Source organism: Python bivittatus, unplaced genomic scaffold, assembly GCF_059951505.1.
Source record: "Python bivittatus isolate LINGU-HERP-01145 unplaced genomic scaffold, Pbiv_v1 ctg000610_np1212, whole genome shotgun sequence".
Taxonomy (NCBI): Eukaryota; Metazoa; Chordata; class Lepidosauria; order Squamata; family Pythonidae; genus Python; species Python bivittatus.
In genome coordinates, this window is record NW_028277088.1 from 30,970,774 (window position 1) to 30,990,019 (window position 19,246).

The 19,246-nt window shown below is 35.7% G+C and overlaps 1 protein-coding gene across 1 annotated transcript in view; it reads right to left on the reverse strand.

The window, feature by feature from the left end:
* IGF2BP3 (insulin like growth factor 2 mRNA binding protein 3) overlaps positions 1–19,246 on the reverse strand; it is a 79,016-nt gene that overhangs the window by 38,066 nt on the left and 21,704 nt on the right. The window contains exon 4 of the mRNA XM_007425708.4: positions 11,153–11,201. Coding sequence (XP_007425770.2) covers positions 11,153–11,201 — 49 coding nt within the window. The remainder of the gene's footprint in view (positions 1–11,152; positions 11,202–19,246) is intronic.

A 19,246-nucleotide genomic window follows, 5' to 3' on the forward strand; every position in this document is an offset into this window, starting at 1 on the left:
TGTCAGAAGCCTCTTGGGAAGGTTGCAAATGGCAATCACATGACCCCAGAACGCTGTAACTGTCGTAAATCCATGCTGGTTGCCAAGTGCCTGAATTTTGATCATGTGACTGAGGGGACGCTGCAACGATTGTAAGTGTGAGGACTGACCGTAAGTCACTCTTTTCAGTGCCGTCATAACTTTGAATGGTTGTTAAACGAATGGTCATAAGTCGAGGACTACCTGTATACAAGGATTTCTCCTGTAATTTCTCTTCTCATGTTTTAAAATCTATAGTTTAACTATATAAATCTATACACACTCTCACTGTGAATTTGTTAAATTACAATAATCACAAATTCTTATATGGATTTACCTAAGAGTTACTTCTGAGTAGACATATATAGGATTAGACTATATCTATAAAAGTGTTCATCGTGGTTCATTTTGTTTTAAATGTATACTGAATAAAACTTTATCCTACTCAAGATTTAAGCATAATTAAAGAGATTGCAAAGATGTCACCATAAACTGCCATACCACATTATATACAATTGAATACAGACCATTTAATTTATATTTCTTCACAGTGAAATTACCGCAGGAAAAAATATCTTTGAGACTTAAATCTGCACACATTGAAACAGGCTTTCTAGTTACTATAAACTCCCCCAAAATCAAAATAAAACCATGCTTATTAAGGAAAAAGGTTGACTCAAATAAATGAAATATTAAAAATATTTTAAGTGCTTTTCTTACAGTCAAGAATTTACAAATACATGTTTTAAAATAAATATAGAGGTGTTTACAATTAATTATAATATTTATAGGAATGTTTATTGTCAAGTAACATGAATTGGAATTTTTTTTATTTAGTGTACTTAAAACTACCCCACCCCCAGAGGAAGGGGGAAGCAACAACCAAGTGAATTATTATTATTATTATTTTACTTCATTAGACCGAAATATTCCTTGCATATTCTGGAATGTAACTTTTCAAGTCAGACAGCACCTAATCAGTAGTTGTAAGAAATATGTTTTTAAAATTACAATAGCTAGCAATTTTACCATGATTTAAATACTTAACATACAGAGGGAGGGAGGGAGGGAGGGAGGGAGGGAGGGAGGGAGGGAGAACAGTCCTCTGAGATAAGATTAGGTTTTCTTCATTCATTTCAAATAACCACTCACCTCACTCTCTTTTTTACAAGTGCAACCTAGTCTGATACAAGCAACAAGTAGGGTTTATGCAGAAAGAAACCTCTTGAAGGGACACTGTTGGATTATTTATCCCCACCCTCTTTTTTTAAGCTATGAAAAGCAGCATTAGCTTCTCTACTGATGCCTAGAAGCTGATTATTAAAACATTAAATGCAATAAACATACTTTTAGGCTAAATTCTTTTTTGTGCAGAGGAAATGAAAAATCATATACCTACTTGTTAAGTTGCAGTATTGTAAGTCACTCCTTCAAAGGAAAAACAGTGGGTTGGACGAACACTTAATTCATGTTTAGAGCAAACCCACAAAAATCAATGGGATGCAAATTTAAACCTGTATCCAACCATTATTCTTGAATCAGTCTGTAATACAATGAAGTACACTTTCCCTTTAATATTAATCCTATGTCTGATATTGGCTTATTCCATCATAGTTCTTATGTTTTCTCTTTGTGAAAAAAAAAGGAACTGAGTGCACTGAGCTTACAAGATAGACATACTTTTCCTCAGTAAATGTGAAAATGATATCCAATATAAGCAGCATTCTATAAAGGCAAAATGACTATAGATTTAATACAGAAACAAAACAAACAAGAAAAATAACCAAGGCATTTACAATCTAAATCTCTCACCATAATGTTAATAATTCTGGCCTCACACTCTAAAATAATTCACATTTTAAATCAATACACATGAATAAATCCAAGAAAAGCATCAGAAATACTAGCTTTTGCATTCTAGCTTCCTTACATAGTAGGCTTTTCTTACTTTTACAACAGCTCCCAATTCCTATTTAATTTTATCAAGTGCTATACATTTTACTTTTTATTCCTAAAAGCCTCTAGCTTTACTTTAAAGACAAACCCGTTTTGTCTAAATTGCTCATCTGCCTCTCAATCTCCACGTGCAGCCTTGTTGGGCAATGAGAACAGAATTTCTAGCCAAGCTGGTAGTGCGATAGCAATCCTGATGAGCAGCTGAAAAGAAAAGTTTATTTGTATAAATATTTACTCTAGCTAGAAAATAATGTATTCCTTTTTTATGCAGGAATTCCAGCATTTGTCTAATTGGGGTCTCCTCCTCTTGTTATAACACAGATGCCTTTCTTGCACACAAAAAGCTGCAGTCTTACACTATAGGCTTTCATTCATCAGATACTAAAAGCCAAGTCAAACAGTGTTATAAACAGCGTTACCCTATACCCACTCAAAAGCCACAATAATCTCAAACAAAGAGCCAACTAAGCAAATACTGTATTAATATCTTAAGCATTGAAATCCAACATGCAGTTCTGTGAAAATGTAACAGCCCTTTTGGATTTTCTCAGTTTTTGAGTATCTTTGCCACTGTGTCTTCATGTGGGTCCTACATAAAGAAACTGAATGAACAAGTAACACCAAAGTTTAGTGTATGTTCCATTTATTTTACAAATGAAGTAACCTAACGTGCAATATGCCAGCATGAAAAAGTAATCACTCTTTAGATTCAGTAACTAATTGCACTACCATTAAATTTTAGCCCAGTAATTGCAGTCAAATGCTTCCTGTAGTCAGAGATTAGTTTCTCACATGCCTCTTTAGGAATTTGGGACCCTTCCTCCATGACAAACTGCTTTATCTTAGTAAAATCTGAACATTTCTAGCATGAACTACAGTACTCATTTCAGGTCCTGCTACAACTTTATTATAGAGTTTGGGCCTGGACTAGGATTTGACATTCCAAAATACTTAATTTCTTCATGAAAACTAGCTAGTATGCTCAGGATAATTCTTGCTGCAAGATCCTGATGCACTTCAGCTTATGGGCAGGTGGTCGAATATTCTTCTGTAAAATTCTTCTGATACAAAGAAGACTTTGTGCTTCCTTCAATGATGGCAAGTCATCCAGATCCTAAGGCAGTAAAGCATTCCCAACCCATATTACTATCACCTTCCTGCTTGACCACTGGGAGGTTCTCATTATGAAATGCAGTCCCCGGTTTCTACCAGTCATAATGATATCTACGTAGCTTTAAATGTCCCACTTTTGACCCCTCCGCAAATCCAGGTACTTATTATCAAACTTCAAACAAGGAGCAATTTTCTTAGCATGGTTTCCATCTTGCTACTTTCCATGAATCTAATTTTTATCCCACACATTCTGATTATGGAAACATGAACACTGATTTTAGCTAAAGTAAGTTAAGCCTATAAATCCCTGGAAGTTACTCTGGGTCTTTTTCTGATTTCTTGGACAACTTTACGCTATAGCCACTTTGGGGAAGATTCACCAGCATTCCAAATCTTCTCCATTTCAAGGACTATGTCTCCAAATGGAGATCAAAACTCAGTAACTTTATAAATGGTTTTGTAATCTTTTCCAAACTGATAGACAATAATTACTTTTTTATATAGAAATCTCTTCTGAGCTGGGTATGATGTACTTCTAGAATCTATGTACTGAAAACTTCATTGAGAAGAAGGAAGCCAAAGTTTGTTAGATTTACATATGGTAGAGTTGACTCTAATCAGCCCTGATTGTTTAATGAAACTGATCTTAGTTATCCTTTTCACAGAATACTAGGGGACAGCCATTTTACATACAGGCATATCACTTGCTGGATGATTTTTGTAATATAAGAAATGAAATAATCACTACATTTTGGTGTATTTATTCATTCAGATTCCCTGTATAAATCAGTAGGATCCACATGAAGTTCCCATAAGATTCAGTGCAAAGACATACAAATATTCAGAAAATCCAAAAAAGAGTAAATATTTATGAAAAAGTCTTCACTTTTTTTCATTTATGCAGCCAATATATCAATGGTATATAGATTACATATTACCTTTAAAATTACAGTACAGACTAATGTTCAAAGTAAGATCTAGAGTCAAAAGTGTACTTGTATCTACACTATTAAGATGTATTGGAGATTTCTGACAGATTTTTTTTTAAAGAAATGAACTGATATTTTTTTACAATAGCATTCTTAAAAAATTTGTATTAGACTAGAGAGCAGTCTAAACATTACGAATGGGAAAAGAACTTCTAAAAATACTTATTAGGCATGTTTGTAAAATAGTAGAAAGCTCCCGGTGATAGAGTGTTGCAGGAATCAGTCTCAGGGCTGATGACCATGAAAAATAGAACAGTTGGCCCATGTTGCAAAGTTTTGATAGAATGGCTCATATATGTAACACGTGTATGTTTAGAAACTAGACATCTGTATAAATAGCTATGTTCATTACAAAAAAGAACTACTCTATCTGATATGCAGATCAGCTTCTTTCATAATAAAAAATAACTTTTGGCTGACACAGAACAGGTTGTCAAGCAGAAAAGAAAAAGCTAGTTCATTCACATAAAATGCATAACTATCAGTGTTAACAGATACTACTGATAATTCTTGATGACTTAATTTACAATATTTCAAGGATATAATATCATAAGGGAGCAAGCCTTAGCATTGGGACAGGCAATATTTGGACCACAAGTAGCCCTGATCTGTATCTGTGATGTGTGGCACCCAACACTGTACTACTGAAAGTTGGTGGCAAGACTTCTGTTTTCTAACAGAAAACTAAAAAATTAAGCCTTTGGTTAGTCACAGCAAACAGACCTCCAGAAACCTGCACTGCTATTTTTGTTTCTAAAAAGCTTCACTCACTGTGTGATATCACATCATTGCTTTGCCTTCTTTTGGCTAATGAATAATAATGATACAAATAATAAATCACAACAAGCGGCAGAAAAGCAGTTACTTGTCTCTGCTTTTAGAGGCTTAATTAAACAATCAAGCAGTTTGGTACTGCTGACTATCAATTATCCCTGGCTTCCAGGTGTCTGTCACTATCCCACAACATTTCACTGCTCTGGAGCAGCATTCAATACACCTATTCTCAATATTCCCTTCCATATATTCAGCACTTTAGATTTATGCAGTTACTGCCAGCACAAGATAAAGAGTTTTCCAGTACCAATTTTAAAAAGTTCAGAGAAACTGACATGGGATGAAACAGTTTCCTTCCACCAATAGTTTCTCTACTGTTATATGATGTTATATTAGAAAATAGTTAGCAGTGACTGAAGATTTTGCACTTATTTGGGATAACGGATTTTTGCCTTCTCAAACTAGTTGAGGTTTATTTGGAGGTCAGCCAGTTTCCATTTTGAGAAACAGAAAATACTGTATAAAAAGATGAACGCATTAGCAAAATTAAGAAATCATGAACACTGTAGGGATAATCAAATTGTGGTTAAATTGCTGAATCGGGGCTTGGAAACCCTGCATTCAAATTCCCATTCAGTCACAAAGCTCATTATGTAAGTTTTTCTGGACTTACAAATTTCATGGAATTATTAGTAGGATATAATGGAAGACAGCAAATCATGCATTTGTATTTCCAAGATTTTTGAAATCAGTGAAATATTATGAAATAATACTTCTAACTTTAAGCAACTATTTTTTCAATATAATCAAATATATCAGGGAAATGGGAATTCGCTGAAGTTCCTATATAGCGTCCATGGAAAAAGACTGGAGAAACAGAAACAGCTTGAATAACCAAGAAACAAGCTATGGAGAGACAATATAATTAATGAGAATAAAGCACTGCTTTGATCTGCAGAATGTGTTTGATTCCAAGTGGCCTTCCACTGGAGGCTTTTAAAAAATTAGCACCCTTCAACTTCATATTTGTTTATGCTACAAACATATTTTCTTTTCATTTTGCAATTAAAAAAACCATTTAGCTTGCTATGCTAAAGCAGATGCACCAAGGAGAAAAAACGTGTATGATTTAAGATGTAAATAGTGCCACTCTTATCTGTTTCACTTCACAAAAAAACACCCCACCAGATCTGACAGATACTTACTCCAAGGGGCATGCTATCTAGAGATACAGGGAAACAGGGGAAAACCTGAGAAATGGCTACAAAGCGTAAATGTGATTATATGTATAATCACAACAGATAACTTGTTATCCCAATAATCTTTAATTAAACATTTGTGTTTCATAGACACTGGCAACTCAATACATCACTTTCCTCTATTATACCAAATATACTACAAAAATCAGAAATTTAGCTTGCTATTTGAGACTTGCCAATTCCATGACTGATTGGTATGAAGCAGGAAGACAAGATTATCTTAATAGTCCTAAGGATTCAAAGACTAGCTATATACATGTTAAATCATGATTTGTTCAAAAAGCCATGATGGCTGGATTCACTGACTGCCTGCAAACCATAATGGCTGGAGTCAAACACCACACTAAACCAAAACCGAAGAAACCACGTGTATTGACCCTGTTTTATCAGAATTGCAAATGACTCCAGCCACTGCTCTAAAATGCTGGAGACTTCCTGCATAACAAGTTGAGGCACTGTGGACAAGCAAACAAATATAGATGAAAACTCTGGTCCTCTGTTCAATTATATTCCTGTTACTGTTTTCACTGTATTTTGTTTTTATAAAGTCAGGCACCTTTAAATAATAAAAAAAAAAGACTGATTTGTATACATTTGTACACATGCATATTGACAGCAGAAAAATCGTCTTATATCTGAAAAGGCATGTATAAGCTTATATTACACAGCAAAGCACACCAAGTGGTTAATGCTACAAATGGTGTTATTTTAATTAGTATCCATATTCAGTATCTACTGGGTTTGTTAGTATTGTGGAAAGAGCATCAAGGCAATATAGCTTAATTGTCTCTGTTTTCCAAAGTTGTGCTAAAACAATATGCATTTAATATCAAAAATACTGTGGTGCTTAAAAGTTTTGAACCCTTTTGAATTTTCAATATTTCGGCATAAAGATGACCTAAAACATGATCTACTCTCCACACAAGTCCTAAAACTAGATAAAGTTAACTCAATTAAACAAATGAATTAAAAACAGTATACTTGTTCATTGATTTACTGAAAAAAATGATCTAAAGCTACATATTTGTATGCGGCAAAAGTATATAAACTTCTAGGATTATCAGTTCATTTGAATGAGAAATTAGAGTCAAGTATTTCAATCAACAGGATGATAATCAGATGTGAATGTGGGAGGTCCTGCCTTAAAGAACAGAATTCTGGGCATTCACTATCAAAGTCTGCTCTCCACAACATAGATATGTGGAAGCGTGTCATGGCTCAAACAAAGGAGATTTCTGAGGACCTCCAAAAAACAGTTGATGCTCACCAGGCTGGAAAAAGTTACAAAACTATTTCCAAAGAGTTTGGACTCCACCAGTCTACTGCCAGGCAGATCATGTACAAATGGAGGCCATTCACACCATTGTTACCCTACCCAGGAATGGTTAACCAACCAAGAGCAACACCTGTAATACTCCAGGACCCCTCAAAGAAGCCCAGGGTAACGTCTAAGGAATTAAAGGTCTCTCTTGCATGGGCAATTGTCAGTGTTCATAAGACCACCATCAGGAGAACACTGAACAATGATGGTGGGCCTGGCAGGGTTGCAAGGAGAAAGCCACTACTTTCTAAAAAGAATATTGCTGCCCATCTACAGTTTGTGAAAGACCACGAGGATAAGCCCTAAGGCTACTGGAAGAATGTTCTGCGGACAGATAAGACCAAAACAGAACTTTCTGGCTTGAATGAAAAACATTATATAGTACTGGGCAAAAGTTTTAGGTAGGTGTGAAAAAATGCTGTAAAGTAAGAATGCTTTCAAAAATATATATTGTAATTGTTTATGTTTATCAATTTACAAAATGCAAAGTGAGCGAACAGAAGAAAAATCTAAATCAAATCAATACTTGGTGTGACTACCCTTTGCGTTCAAACCAGCATCAATTCTTACACTTGCACACTTTGTACACTTGCACAAAGTCAGGGATCTTGTAGGATTAGAGTCAGGTGTATGATTAACCAATTATACCAAGCAGGTGCTAATAATCATCAATTTCATATGTAGGTTGAAACACAGTCATTAACTGAAACAGAAACAGCTGTGTAGGAGGCTTAAAACTGGGTGAGGAACAGCCAAACTCTGCTACTAAGGTGAGGTTGTGGAAGACAGTTTGTCACAGGTCATACACCATGGCAAGACTGGGTGCAGCAACAAGACACAAGGTAGTTCTACTGCATCAGCAAGGTCTCTCCCAGGCAAAAATACAGTACTGTATGCTATATTCTAGCATAAGAACTTTTTCCCATCTGTGAAACATGGTGGTGGCAGTATCATGGTTTGGGCCTGCTTTGCTATCTCTGGACCAGAACGGCTGGTTGATGGAACTATGAATTCTGAATTATACCAGCAAATTTTACAGGAAAATGTCAGGATATCTGTCTGTAAACAGAAAGTGGGTTGTAAAGCAAGAGAACCGCCCAAAACATACAAGTTGTACAGGTAGTCCTCACTTAACGCCTGCAATTGGGACTGGAATTCAGGTCATTAACCAATATTGTCGTTAAGTGAATTATCACGTGACCACTTCACTTAGCAACCCCAATCCCATCAGTCCCAGTTGCCATTGTTAAGTGAATGCCCTGGTCGTTAGGCGAGGCAACTTCCTGCCGGCTTCCCACAATCAAGTCAGCGGGGAAGCCGGCAGGAAGTTGCAAGCCCGAGGCTCTGCTGGGTGGGGGTGGGAGTGAGTGGGGGTGCATGGGAGGATCGGTGAGGTTGCGCAGGGGTGCAGTACGGGTCAAGGGCCTAAGAACTGCTTGGATTTTCAGCCCAAGTTGAGAGGCTTCTGAAGCTTCTCCATTCTATGGCTGAAAATCTTCCAGGGCTGAAAATCCTGCTTGGATTTTGGCATGGAGCTTTTTCAGCCAGCCCCCAGGGATGAGAGGGAGTGCTGTGAAGAAGGGGGGGGAAAGGCTACTTTCAGCCCTCTTTTCCCCTTCTTTACAGTGCAAAGCCCTTTTTGTGGCTCCTGGGAGGGGTGGGCTGGCTTCACGCTGCGAAGAAGAAAAAGGCCACTTTCGTCTCTTTTCCCCTTCGTTGCAGCATGAAGCCAGCCCCACCCCTCCCAGGAGCTGCAAAGAGGGCTTTGCACTGCAAAGAGCGGGAAAAGAGATGCAAGCAGCCTTTTTCTTCCCTTCTTCACAGTGCGAAGCCAGCCCCTGGTTAAAGCAGAAGAAATGTTCTGGACTGGCCAAGTTAAAGTCCTGACCTTAATCCTATAGAAATATTGTGGAAGGACCTGAAGTGGACAGTTCATGCCAGGAAGCCTGCCAACATCCATGAGTTGAAGTTGTTCTGTGAGGAAGAATGAGCTAAAATCCCTCCAAGCCAATGTGCAGGGCTGATCCACAGTTATCAAAAACATTTAGTTGCATTTACTGCTGCCTAAGGGGCTCACACTAGTTACTAAAAGCAAAGATTCACATACTTTTGTCACACAGAAATATGAAGCTTTGGATCATTTTCCTCAATAAATCAATGTACAAGTATATTATTTTTGACTCATATGTTTACTGGATTCTCTTTATCTAGTTTCAGGACTTGTATGGAAAATAGTTGTTCTAGGACATATTTATGCAGAAATATTGAAAATTCAAAATACTGAAAATTCAAAAGTTCACAAACTTTTAAGCAACACTGTAACTAATTTGTCCATACTGATTACTAGCATCATACATATGAACTGGACTGCAAACTCCCTGAAGCAGGAAGTATTCCTGCTCCAGAGCTAATTGTATCAAAACAGTTCATGACCTTGGGTACTTATGTTCAATTGGGGGATGTTGAAGTCTTGTCCAGGAAACCAATCACAAAGCAAAGAAACCTGGTTGGTGTTCATAGTCCCGGGTTTGTTCAACACACCATATTTAAAGTATATTATGTATAAATCATGATTTGTAGTGTATTTATTTCAAATATGTAAGATTCAGTAAATATTTTAATTTGTGGTTTTATAACCAGTTATTTAAAGAGTGTGTGTATACTTATGAAATGTATATATACACACACAATTTCTCTCCCAATTTAATGCATTCTAAAAATAATCTGTCAACAACAAATCACATTTCTGCATGAAAGTGTTAACCTACTTAATAGCTGCAGGCATCATCTGTGGGTACTTACCTGTCTATTCCCACATCAGTCCGTCTGTACACTAACTTTATTTTATGAACCTTCTTTCATTTAACTGCCTTTCCCACTATGGCAACTACTTTTACCTTCCTTCTCCAAGAAGGCTTTTACAGCAACTGCTCCAGTGTGTTACCACCATTAAATGAAAAATTATAATTTTTCCCCAGGCAATAAAAATATTTTATTTTTATTGATACAACTAAGATGTCATTCTATTATCATTTGTATTAGTTACATTCTAAGTCTCCCTGAAAATGTAAATAAATACTATTTTTGCTAAATAAAATATACCAAAAGACTTCAGCAGCTCTTCAGCATCCAAAAATACTCCAAATAAATTATTCAGCCAAAGCAAATATGAATTTTACAAATTATATCTGGGAGAACCTATCTCTAACTACAGCAAGATAAAGAGGGACAAATAAAAAGGTTTTCTCATATTCTTGTGATAATCTATACATTGCTACCTAAATTTTATAGAATCTCCAGCATGGTGCTTTAAAAATAATTAGAGACAAAAGATTAATTATATGAAAAGCTTTCATTTATAATAGCTATCATAATGTTAATGTTTATAGAGATCAGAAAAGCACTGATGAGCCTTCGAAGAGAAAAGTAAATGAACCAGGAAGCTACTATTCACCTAAGATTGTACTGTAAAACTATGAAAACATTTAGCTCCAATTGCCCACAATTGAGGGCAGTTGCAAGAAATACTTGGAAGCCTCTGTTTTTCAAATTTGCAAATTAATGTCTCAAGAACAAAAATTGTTCTTGTCAATCATTTACATCTGTTAGGTGATTTAGAAGGGAAAGAAGCGAGAGAAGAGGCAAGGTAAAAGGCAAAAGGTGAAAAACATACCACCAGTTTATCCTCTTAACAGGTTGAAAATTTAAAGCTGAATGCCTACCTCCCACTGCAAGTGTGGCGGGATATTTCGGATTTGAAGTTTTCGACTCCTAGTGACAGAGGTGGGAGGGAAGGGGGAGAGAAAAAGAAAGATTGCTATTTAATATACAAAGTTAAAACACGACTGAATATTACAAACAATATGTGAAAAAAAATCTAATGGTAGCAAATGATAATTATTTCAATCTTCTTCAAAAAATATTCAAAAGAATAGACTGTGTTCTAAGATACTGCTTTTCATAGTGTTTTACTGAAGCATTTCTTGACACTAGAAACGTATTTGCTTCAATATAATCTCCACATGCATATTGTTTAGATATGCAATTAACTGCTTTTTACACTTGTAAAAGTTATTCCCAAAGTTTAACCTCCCCAAATGATTTTCATGTGTGAAATTCTGTTAATTCTAACAATGACATTGATTTAATTAGCACTTAAATTTCTAAGATTCTATGCCTCTCAGATTTTGATTGGCTATTACATTTTCATTTCTGTTTTAAAGACACATCAGCCTCCAGTCATGAAAGCTTTTTGTTTGCAATAGTACATCAAGATCTTACAATATCCTCCATACCAGCCAAGCCCTTTTTTCCCTCACCTCTTGGCCCCTTTCATCAAAAATGAAATTAACTACACTAAAAAAAAACTCATGCCCCACATAACCCTTGGGACCTTCAAGAACGTGGAGCTAAATCACATTACAGCACCACCCAAGAAATAAATGCATTTCTAAGTCATACATAAAATACACATAAAGGCAGAACACACTGCATATAATAGATATCAATGCTTTGAAATAAAGAACCTGGAAAAATATTTTAAGTTGAAATTCAGTTAGGTATATGTTCCATTTTCTATTACATAAAGTCCAGTAACTTCTTAAGAAACCTAGAATTATCATTAAAGAAACACTGCTGAGAAAGTTCTTAGAAGATATGCCCAGTATTAAGTTCTATGCTTTCAGTACTTATCTTTGCTAGTCTAATATTTTCTTTCTTCTTCTTATGTATCTGAGATACATAAAACAACAATGTTGAAGATAGTTCTAACTATAAATGTGAGGAAAAGTAAGCATCAACATTTCAACAAAGCAAAAATAAAGCAATTCCAGCTAGCTATATTAATTGCATGGAACTTAAGTTTTTACAACAGTTTATCTCACATTAACAGTTCATCTGAAAAAACAAACAAACCCAGTATTTGAGATTTTGTTCTATGCTATTCTGGAATGTAGCAGGCAATGAAATAAAATTTATGTACATCTTTCAAGACACAATATAACATCAAAATAATATCAAATAACATTGTTAACATGTAAAAAGTCATCTAGCTCTTTTGTATAAGGCAAGCAGAGAACACCCTAATATTTTCTTGGCTGTTCCCTCTCTCTTGGAATCCTTCCTGTAGGTCTGCTGATGGCAGATAGTCCAGAGGGGAAGGTGAAAATCTAGTTAAAATATCTGCTACGGTACAGCCCCTGGGGAACTATCAATTCTCAGTTGGCTTAAATACAATTCATAGCCTGAATAATAAAAAAGTTTTATTTTCCTTGACTGGGTCATTTCTAAACACCTGGCAAACAGAAAAAGCACTTCAGAGAACGTCATTAATCTCTGGAAAGCTTCTTGATTTTAAGCACTTGCAATGCTTTCATTAATTTCTGGAGCAGCTTCACTAGTCTGTACTGTTTAAAAGCCTTAAGTGAACTCCAAAGTGGCTCCGTATATCTAGACAGGCTTTGTCATCAAAGACTTCTGCATTTCTGAGGCAGCACTTCTATATTTGCTCTGCAACTTGGTAAAGGTTGAGTGACTTAGTGCTTGTGAGTAGTCCTACTACCTTCTGAAGCTTACTTTTTATGTACAAAGCCTTGGGATTTGCAAGTATTGTTGCTCAGGACAGGTATTTGTGAGTCAGCTGAGTATCTGTATCTTTCTTCAAAGTTAGTTGTTACTTCCAAGAAAAGTTAATGCAGAGGACTGGACTTTCAAAAGAATAAGAATGAATGGGGTTTTTTCTTCATAGAACTGAAGGACAAATCCAATTCTCTAAATAGTATAAAGTATGCTTACTCAGTGGATTCAGTTGATGATGAAATTTAGGGCCAGACACTTTTGTTTTCTTGTGTTCAAGAACAGATACAAGCTGGATAGCATGCTGAAGAGGTAAAATAAGAGATTAGTACAAGGGAGGAAGCTAGTGACAAACCTAGATAAGGTGACAAAGGATAAGGATACTTCTATGATAACAAAAAACAGAATAGTTCAAAACAATGGTCTTCCGAGCAATAATGTATGGCTGTGAAAAATGGACACTGAGAAAGGTGAAAGAAGAGAGACAGCTTTGAATTATGGCTTGAAGATGGTTACTAAGAGTACCATAGACTGCAAGAACAACCAATGTTTCAGTCCTGAAGGAAATAAAGACTGACTGCTCCCAAGACAATTGTTAGCAAGCAAAAACTCACATTCTTTTGGGCATGTGATCTGAGTAGATGGAGTACAAAAAAGAACTGTTTGGGAAGCTTGAGGGAAGTAAAGAGCAAAAACTACAGATAAGAGAGATGATCAATGGTACCACTGGAAATGCCCCTGGAAGAGCTGTGAATTGTCACATGGACAAGTCAAGATGGAAGGCATTTGTCCATCCAGTCATCAGGAGTCAGACCAGACTTAAGGGCACCAAACTAATTAATACTGACTGAGATAACAGGTATTGTGGTTTGAGAAGTGAAGGATTTTTTAATATATGATATTTCACTATCTCCATTAATTTATACCATTGATAAATATCCAATAGAAGCTTTGTTATAATAATGCACTTTCAATTATTTTATTCACTTATAATCAGCCACTTTCATATAAACATTTTAGGCTTGATTTTATACATTGAAAAATTAATTCATGATTGAAAAACACTGAAATTTTTTTTCTTTCTTCTCTGAATACACAATGTCTTATTTGCGTATTCAAAGAATACTTGGCAAAACAGCTTATCCAAACAACTCTGTACTGAGTTTTTAGAACCTTAAATTATAGCACTCTTAAATACTTGTACCAAATGAATACAGAAGTCAGAAACTTTTCTAATTTTGGTGTATTTTAGTGAGACTATACCCAATGACAGTTTAAACCTAACCCCAAAATGACTGCAGATGTATAGTCATTCTTAATACACATTGATGATTTTATCATTCATTCTATGGAAGGTAATTTAGCAAAGCCCTTCTTTATGGATAGGTTTGAAAAGGTGTCACTGTGAGACTTCTGGATGTCTTCTTGGGAGCTGATACACAGGGTTTCACACAGTTCTGCTTTGCTTCTTGGTTTTTTCAATATCTTCATAACATTTCTAGACCTCATCTAGGAATGGGTTTTCATTAATTTATTATATTCAATAGCATCTCTATTTTCTATCCTATTCAAAGGAGACAATAGAAGGACTAAATCAATCCCTCCCCAAAACATTTGGATCAAAAAGATTCCTGACTTCTCTGGCTGTATTTTTATTTCCTGATGTCACTGTCAGCAACGGAACAGAAATGGGGCTCTGGAACAGGAATTCAAGATGCTTTGGATATGATAATATCTTTATTAAAGGAGGAAGTTAGCAGTTTGTGCTTCTGTTGGTTTGCAACTGCATCTGATTGCTCAGGTATAACTGTAGCCAGGTATACCTTTGCCATGTTTAGGCTGCCGTACCAACTGAATCTACATGGTGTTTAAAAGTTTGTGAATCCTTTTGAATTTTGAATACTAAAAATTCAAAAGGGTTCACAAACTTTTAAGCACCATTGTATTTCTGAAAAAGCCAAATGTAGCTGTGGTGACACATGCCTTAGTTACATTTACACGGATAATGTGAGTTATACTGAGCTACTACTGAACTATTCTCTGAAACTTCCTGGTCCAGAATGTGATGGCAACAATGGGATTGCATTATCCTTTTCTGTCATGGAATCACCTGTTTTCCTGAAACAGCTGCACTGAATGTATGTCTTCTGAGCACAATTCAAAGCATCTGTGATTAACTGTGAAGTCCTAAACGACATGGACCCAGTTGGATCACCTCCTTCTGCATTTGCCTGCCCATGCCCTTATATCTGGTGAAAAAAACTTTTCTTAAGAGTTAATTATTACAAATGCAGACAAGAGAAAAGTCCATCTCAGAAGACTCACCTTTTGGGAAGCTCAGCTGTCCAACTTTTTAATATATTTCAGTAGATACTTTTTTTTAAGTCTTCATGCTTTATCTTATCAATTTGAACAATATAGTTTGTGATGTCTTTGCTCATTTGTGAATCTTTCTGTTTTATCATAGTAGTAGTTTACTTAAATTTCTTATACTTTATCATTAATTTTCACTGCTGTAAATTGAGAGTGTTGTATAAGAAAAATACTGGGACAAAAATCCTTACATTAAAAACATACACTGAAGAACAAGACCAGTCTTATTTCCCAGAAAGAGCAAACAGTATACCCAGCAGTTAAAATATTTTTAAAAAGAGAGAGATGCTATGAAATGCTCCTTCTGAAGTATCTGTGTGTACAGTTCTGTTGACATACTATGCTTAAAACAGTGAAGATAAATTCTGTACAATAATTTTTAAAATTTCACATCCTCTTTATTAGCCTTTTAGTTTCAGTTCTGGATAGCTACTCCCCCCCTTTAAGTTTTAATTTTAAAAAATAAAACATAAAATCATAGTGGGAACATGCAAGCCTTTTTGTTTGCTGAATTATGGCCAGTACAACTTGGATGGAATCCAAAGAGCTACTTTAGACATGCCCAAGGCACGCCCTGTGGGATTTAATTTTTTTTATTCTCACTATGCTGTAACACAAATGCTTTTGATTCAATTTCAAAAGTGACTTCCTGTGTGCACAGTGCACTGCTATTTGAGAAACAGAAGCCCTAACTCCCCTTAGGCACATGGATCGGAATTAATTATGTTGCCTTTTGAAACATACTGGCAGGGATCTAAATCTAAACCTACCAGTCACACTGTTCCATACTGAGGTCACCAAAAACATGTCTTCTGTCATGAAAATTAAAGATGAAAAATGAAGAAGAAGGGAATAGAAGAAAGTATAAGAAAGGAAGCTCTTCAGGATTCGCTAACTTCTCCATTCTTTTTCACAACATTCAATCTTTATAGTCCTTCAGCCATGTACTTTTTCAAACTTTCAATAAACATGTGCATTTAGCACAACTGTACCAGGACTTCAAAATATTGCTCACACTTCTATTAAAAATTACACATGTAATTCGATAATTCTGAAATGTGCATAAAAAAGGAAATTCAATTAATCTGTAAAGCTTAGAACAATATCTAAATATATTTTTGCATTTTCCTACCAGTTTCAGTAATGAAGTGTATCAGAAAGCACATCTTAATCAGGAAAATGTTCTTAATAATTTTAGATAGAATTTTGCAATTCACTGATTTTTTAACATTTTATCCTGATTTTTATTTATATATATACACATACATACACACACCCAAGATAACAACTCTGCATTGTTTATTTCCACTGCAGAAAGCACTGTACTGACTGCCTCATGCAGTGACCATTCGAAGTTACGATGGTGCTAAAAAAAATAACTTTGCGACCAATCCTTGCATCTACAACCATTGCAGCGTCCCTCAGTCACATGATCGTCATTCACATGCTTCACAACTGACGCACATTTTTGCTTGCGACAAGCAAGTTAATACAATACTGCAAAATATTAAGCCCAGTTGTGGTTCATTTAGTGACATCGCTTTGCTTAACAACTGAAGGGAAAATAAGATTGTAAGCCCACTCGCAGTCACGATTTTCCACTTAGCGATGATTTCGCCAGTCTGAATTGTGGTTGCTAAGCAAGGACTATCTGTATTATCCAAACATCTATACATATTTTATTAACAAGTATTTTAAATCCATATTTTATTTCAAAATATTTTTCTCACATTCTTAGATACGTCAAAAGCAAACCGTTGGAATTCAGTCTTTGAAATATAGTACTGCAAAGGGTTCTGCTTATTTTATATTCTGTGTAAAATACTGTGGCTAACTTGAAAAGTCCCCTCCCCAATACATTACCTGTGAATAGGGGGAGGGATGTTCTCTTTTGCTAAGATGACACTGTTGAAAACAAATGAATAGGCTGAACTGCAAATGGCAACAGACAACTGCTGAACTTCTCCAAAGGCTAAAAGATTAGCCTTCACTTGGAATAAGCTATTTTTCTAGTGAATTTAACTCTTTTTAAAAAATAAGCCTAAAACAGGGTTTCTCTTGTCTTTCTTTGTTCCCTGTCCTGTTACCTTTCTCTCTCTCTATCTGCATCTCCAAGTTTTTTCTTTTCTTCCTAGTGCAACTACTACTTCCCTTCATTTCTAGGTAAGGGGGGCCCTTCAGGCAATCACTTGCACCCTGGTCACCTCATGGACTGACTACTGAAATGCACTCTACTTGAAGCTGCCTTTGAAGACCACCTGGAAGCTTCACCTGGCCAAGAATGCAGTGGCACAGGCAGTGATGGGCATGCCTCAGTATGCCCATTTAACACCTCTGTTTTGCAAGCTGCAGTGGTTGTCAGTTTGCTTTTGGGTGCGATTCAAGGTGCTGGTTGTTACCTATAAAGCCCTACACGGCATAGGACCTGGCTATTTAAGGGGCTGTCTGTTTCCCATAGTATCTACCGAGCTGATTCAATCTGGCAGAGTTGGTGCACTTTGGGGTCCTTCAATTAAACAATGCTATCTATCAGGACCCCAGAAGTGTGCCTTCTCTGTAGCAGTGCCTCCCTTCAGGAATGGGGTTTCTTAGTTCTGTATTAGTTTTTATATATATAAACTTTAATAAAAATATTAAAAAAAAAAAAAGGAATGAGATTTCTCCTGAGATCTGGATGGCTTCCACCCTGCCAATATTTCAAAGTGCCTTGAAGATCTGGATGTTTGCCCAGGCTTTTGTAACCGCCCAGAGTCACTGGAAGTTGGCTGACATATATGTTTAATAAATAGTAATAATACATAGTAATTCCATCTCTATCCTTTTTTCCTCTTCTTTTTTTGCTGTTTTGAAGGGAGAAGGGGAAACTTGTGCATTCCTGGTGCTAGAGTGATTTGTATGAAAGGCAAAATGAATCGTACATGCAGATGAGGGATCAACTGATTTTATAAACAGAGGATCTTACAGGCACCATATATTAAATACCAGCTATTAATTCAATTAATACAAATTATCATTTTGGAAATGTAATTCAAAGATGCTGCATACACTTATTTATTGAGGAAAGGAATTCTCCAAGATTTTTGTTTCTGTTCTTAATTCTTTTCAATCAATTGTTCCTTTTTGGAGAAAGGAGAATAATCTTAAATTAAGATAATCTTTATTTCAGGTAAATATAAATACCTTTTGAGTGATCCTAATTGTATCATACATATATATGTTAGGCTCAGGCTTAGCTCGTTGCACCTAGCTCCCAATAAGAATGAGAGTTAGTGAATATTAAATTGTCAATTACTACAAAATTCTACATTAAACTCACTCTCTTAAGCTGGCTTTAGAAAAGAGCGAGGAACATGAGACATTATTATTGATACAATATGGATAACTAAGAAAGCTAACAAATACCCAAAAGAAATCAGTATGTACTTCACTGATTATAGAAAGGTCTTTGATTGTGTTAATCATGTCAACTGAGGAATGTACTTAGAAATATGGGAATCCGAGAACATCTCATTGCCCTCATGTGAAATTTATATACAAGTCAGCAAGCCACAATGTGGACAGAATGAGGTGAAATAGATTGGCTCCAGGTTGACAAAGAGTGAGACAAGGCTATATACTCTCCTTTTATTTATTCAACCTATATGCTGAATATATATTAAGGGAAGCTGGATTGGAAGAAGATGAGTGTGATTTTAAAAGTGAAGGAAGAAAACATCAATAACCTGTGCTATGCTAATGACACTACTTTGATAGCCAAAAATGCAAAAGATCTGCAAGGTCTAGTAATAAAAGTCAAGGAGCACCGTGCAAAAAATGGGACTAACATTAAATATAAAGAAGATCAAACTCATGACGACAGGTACCTCAAC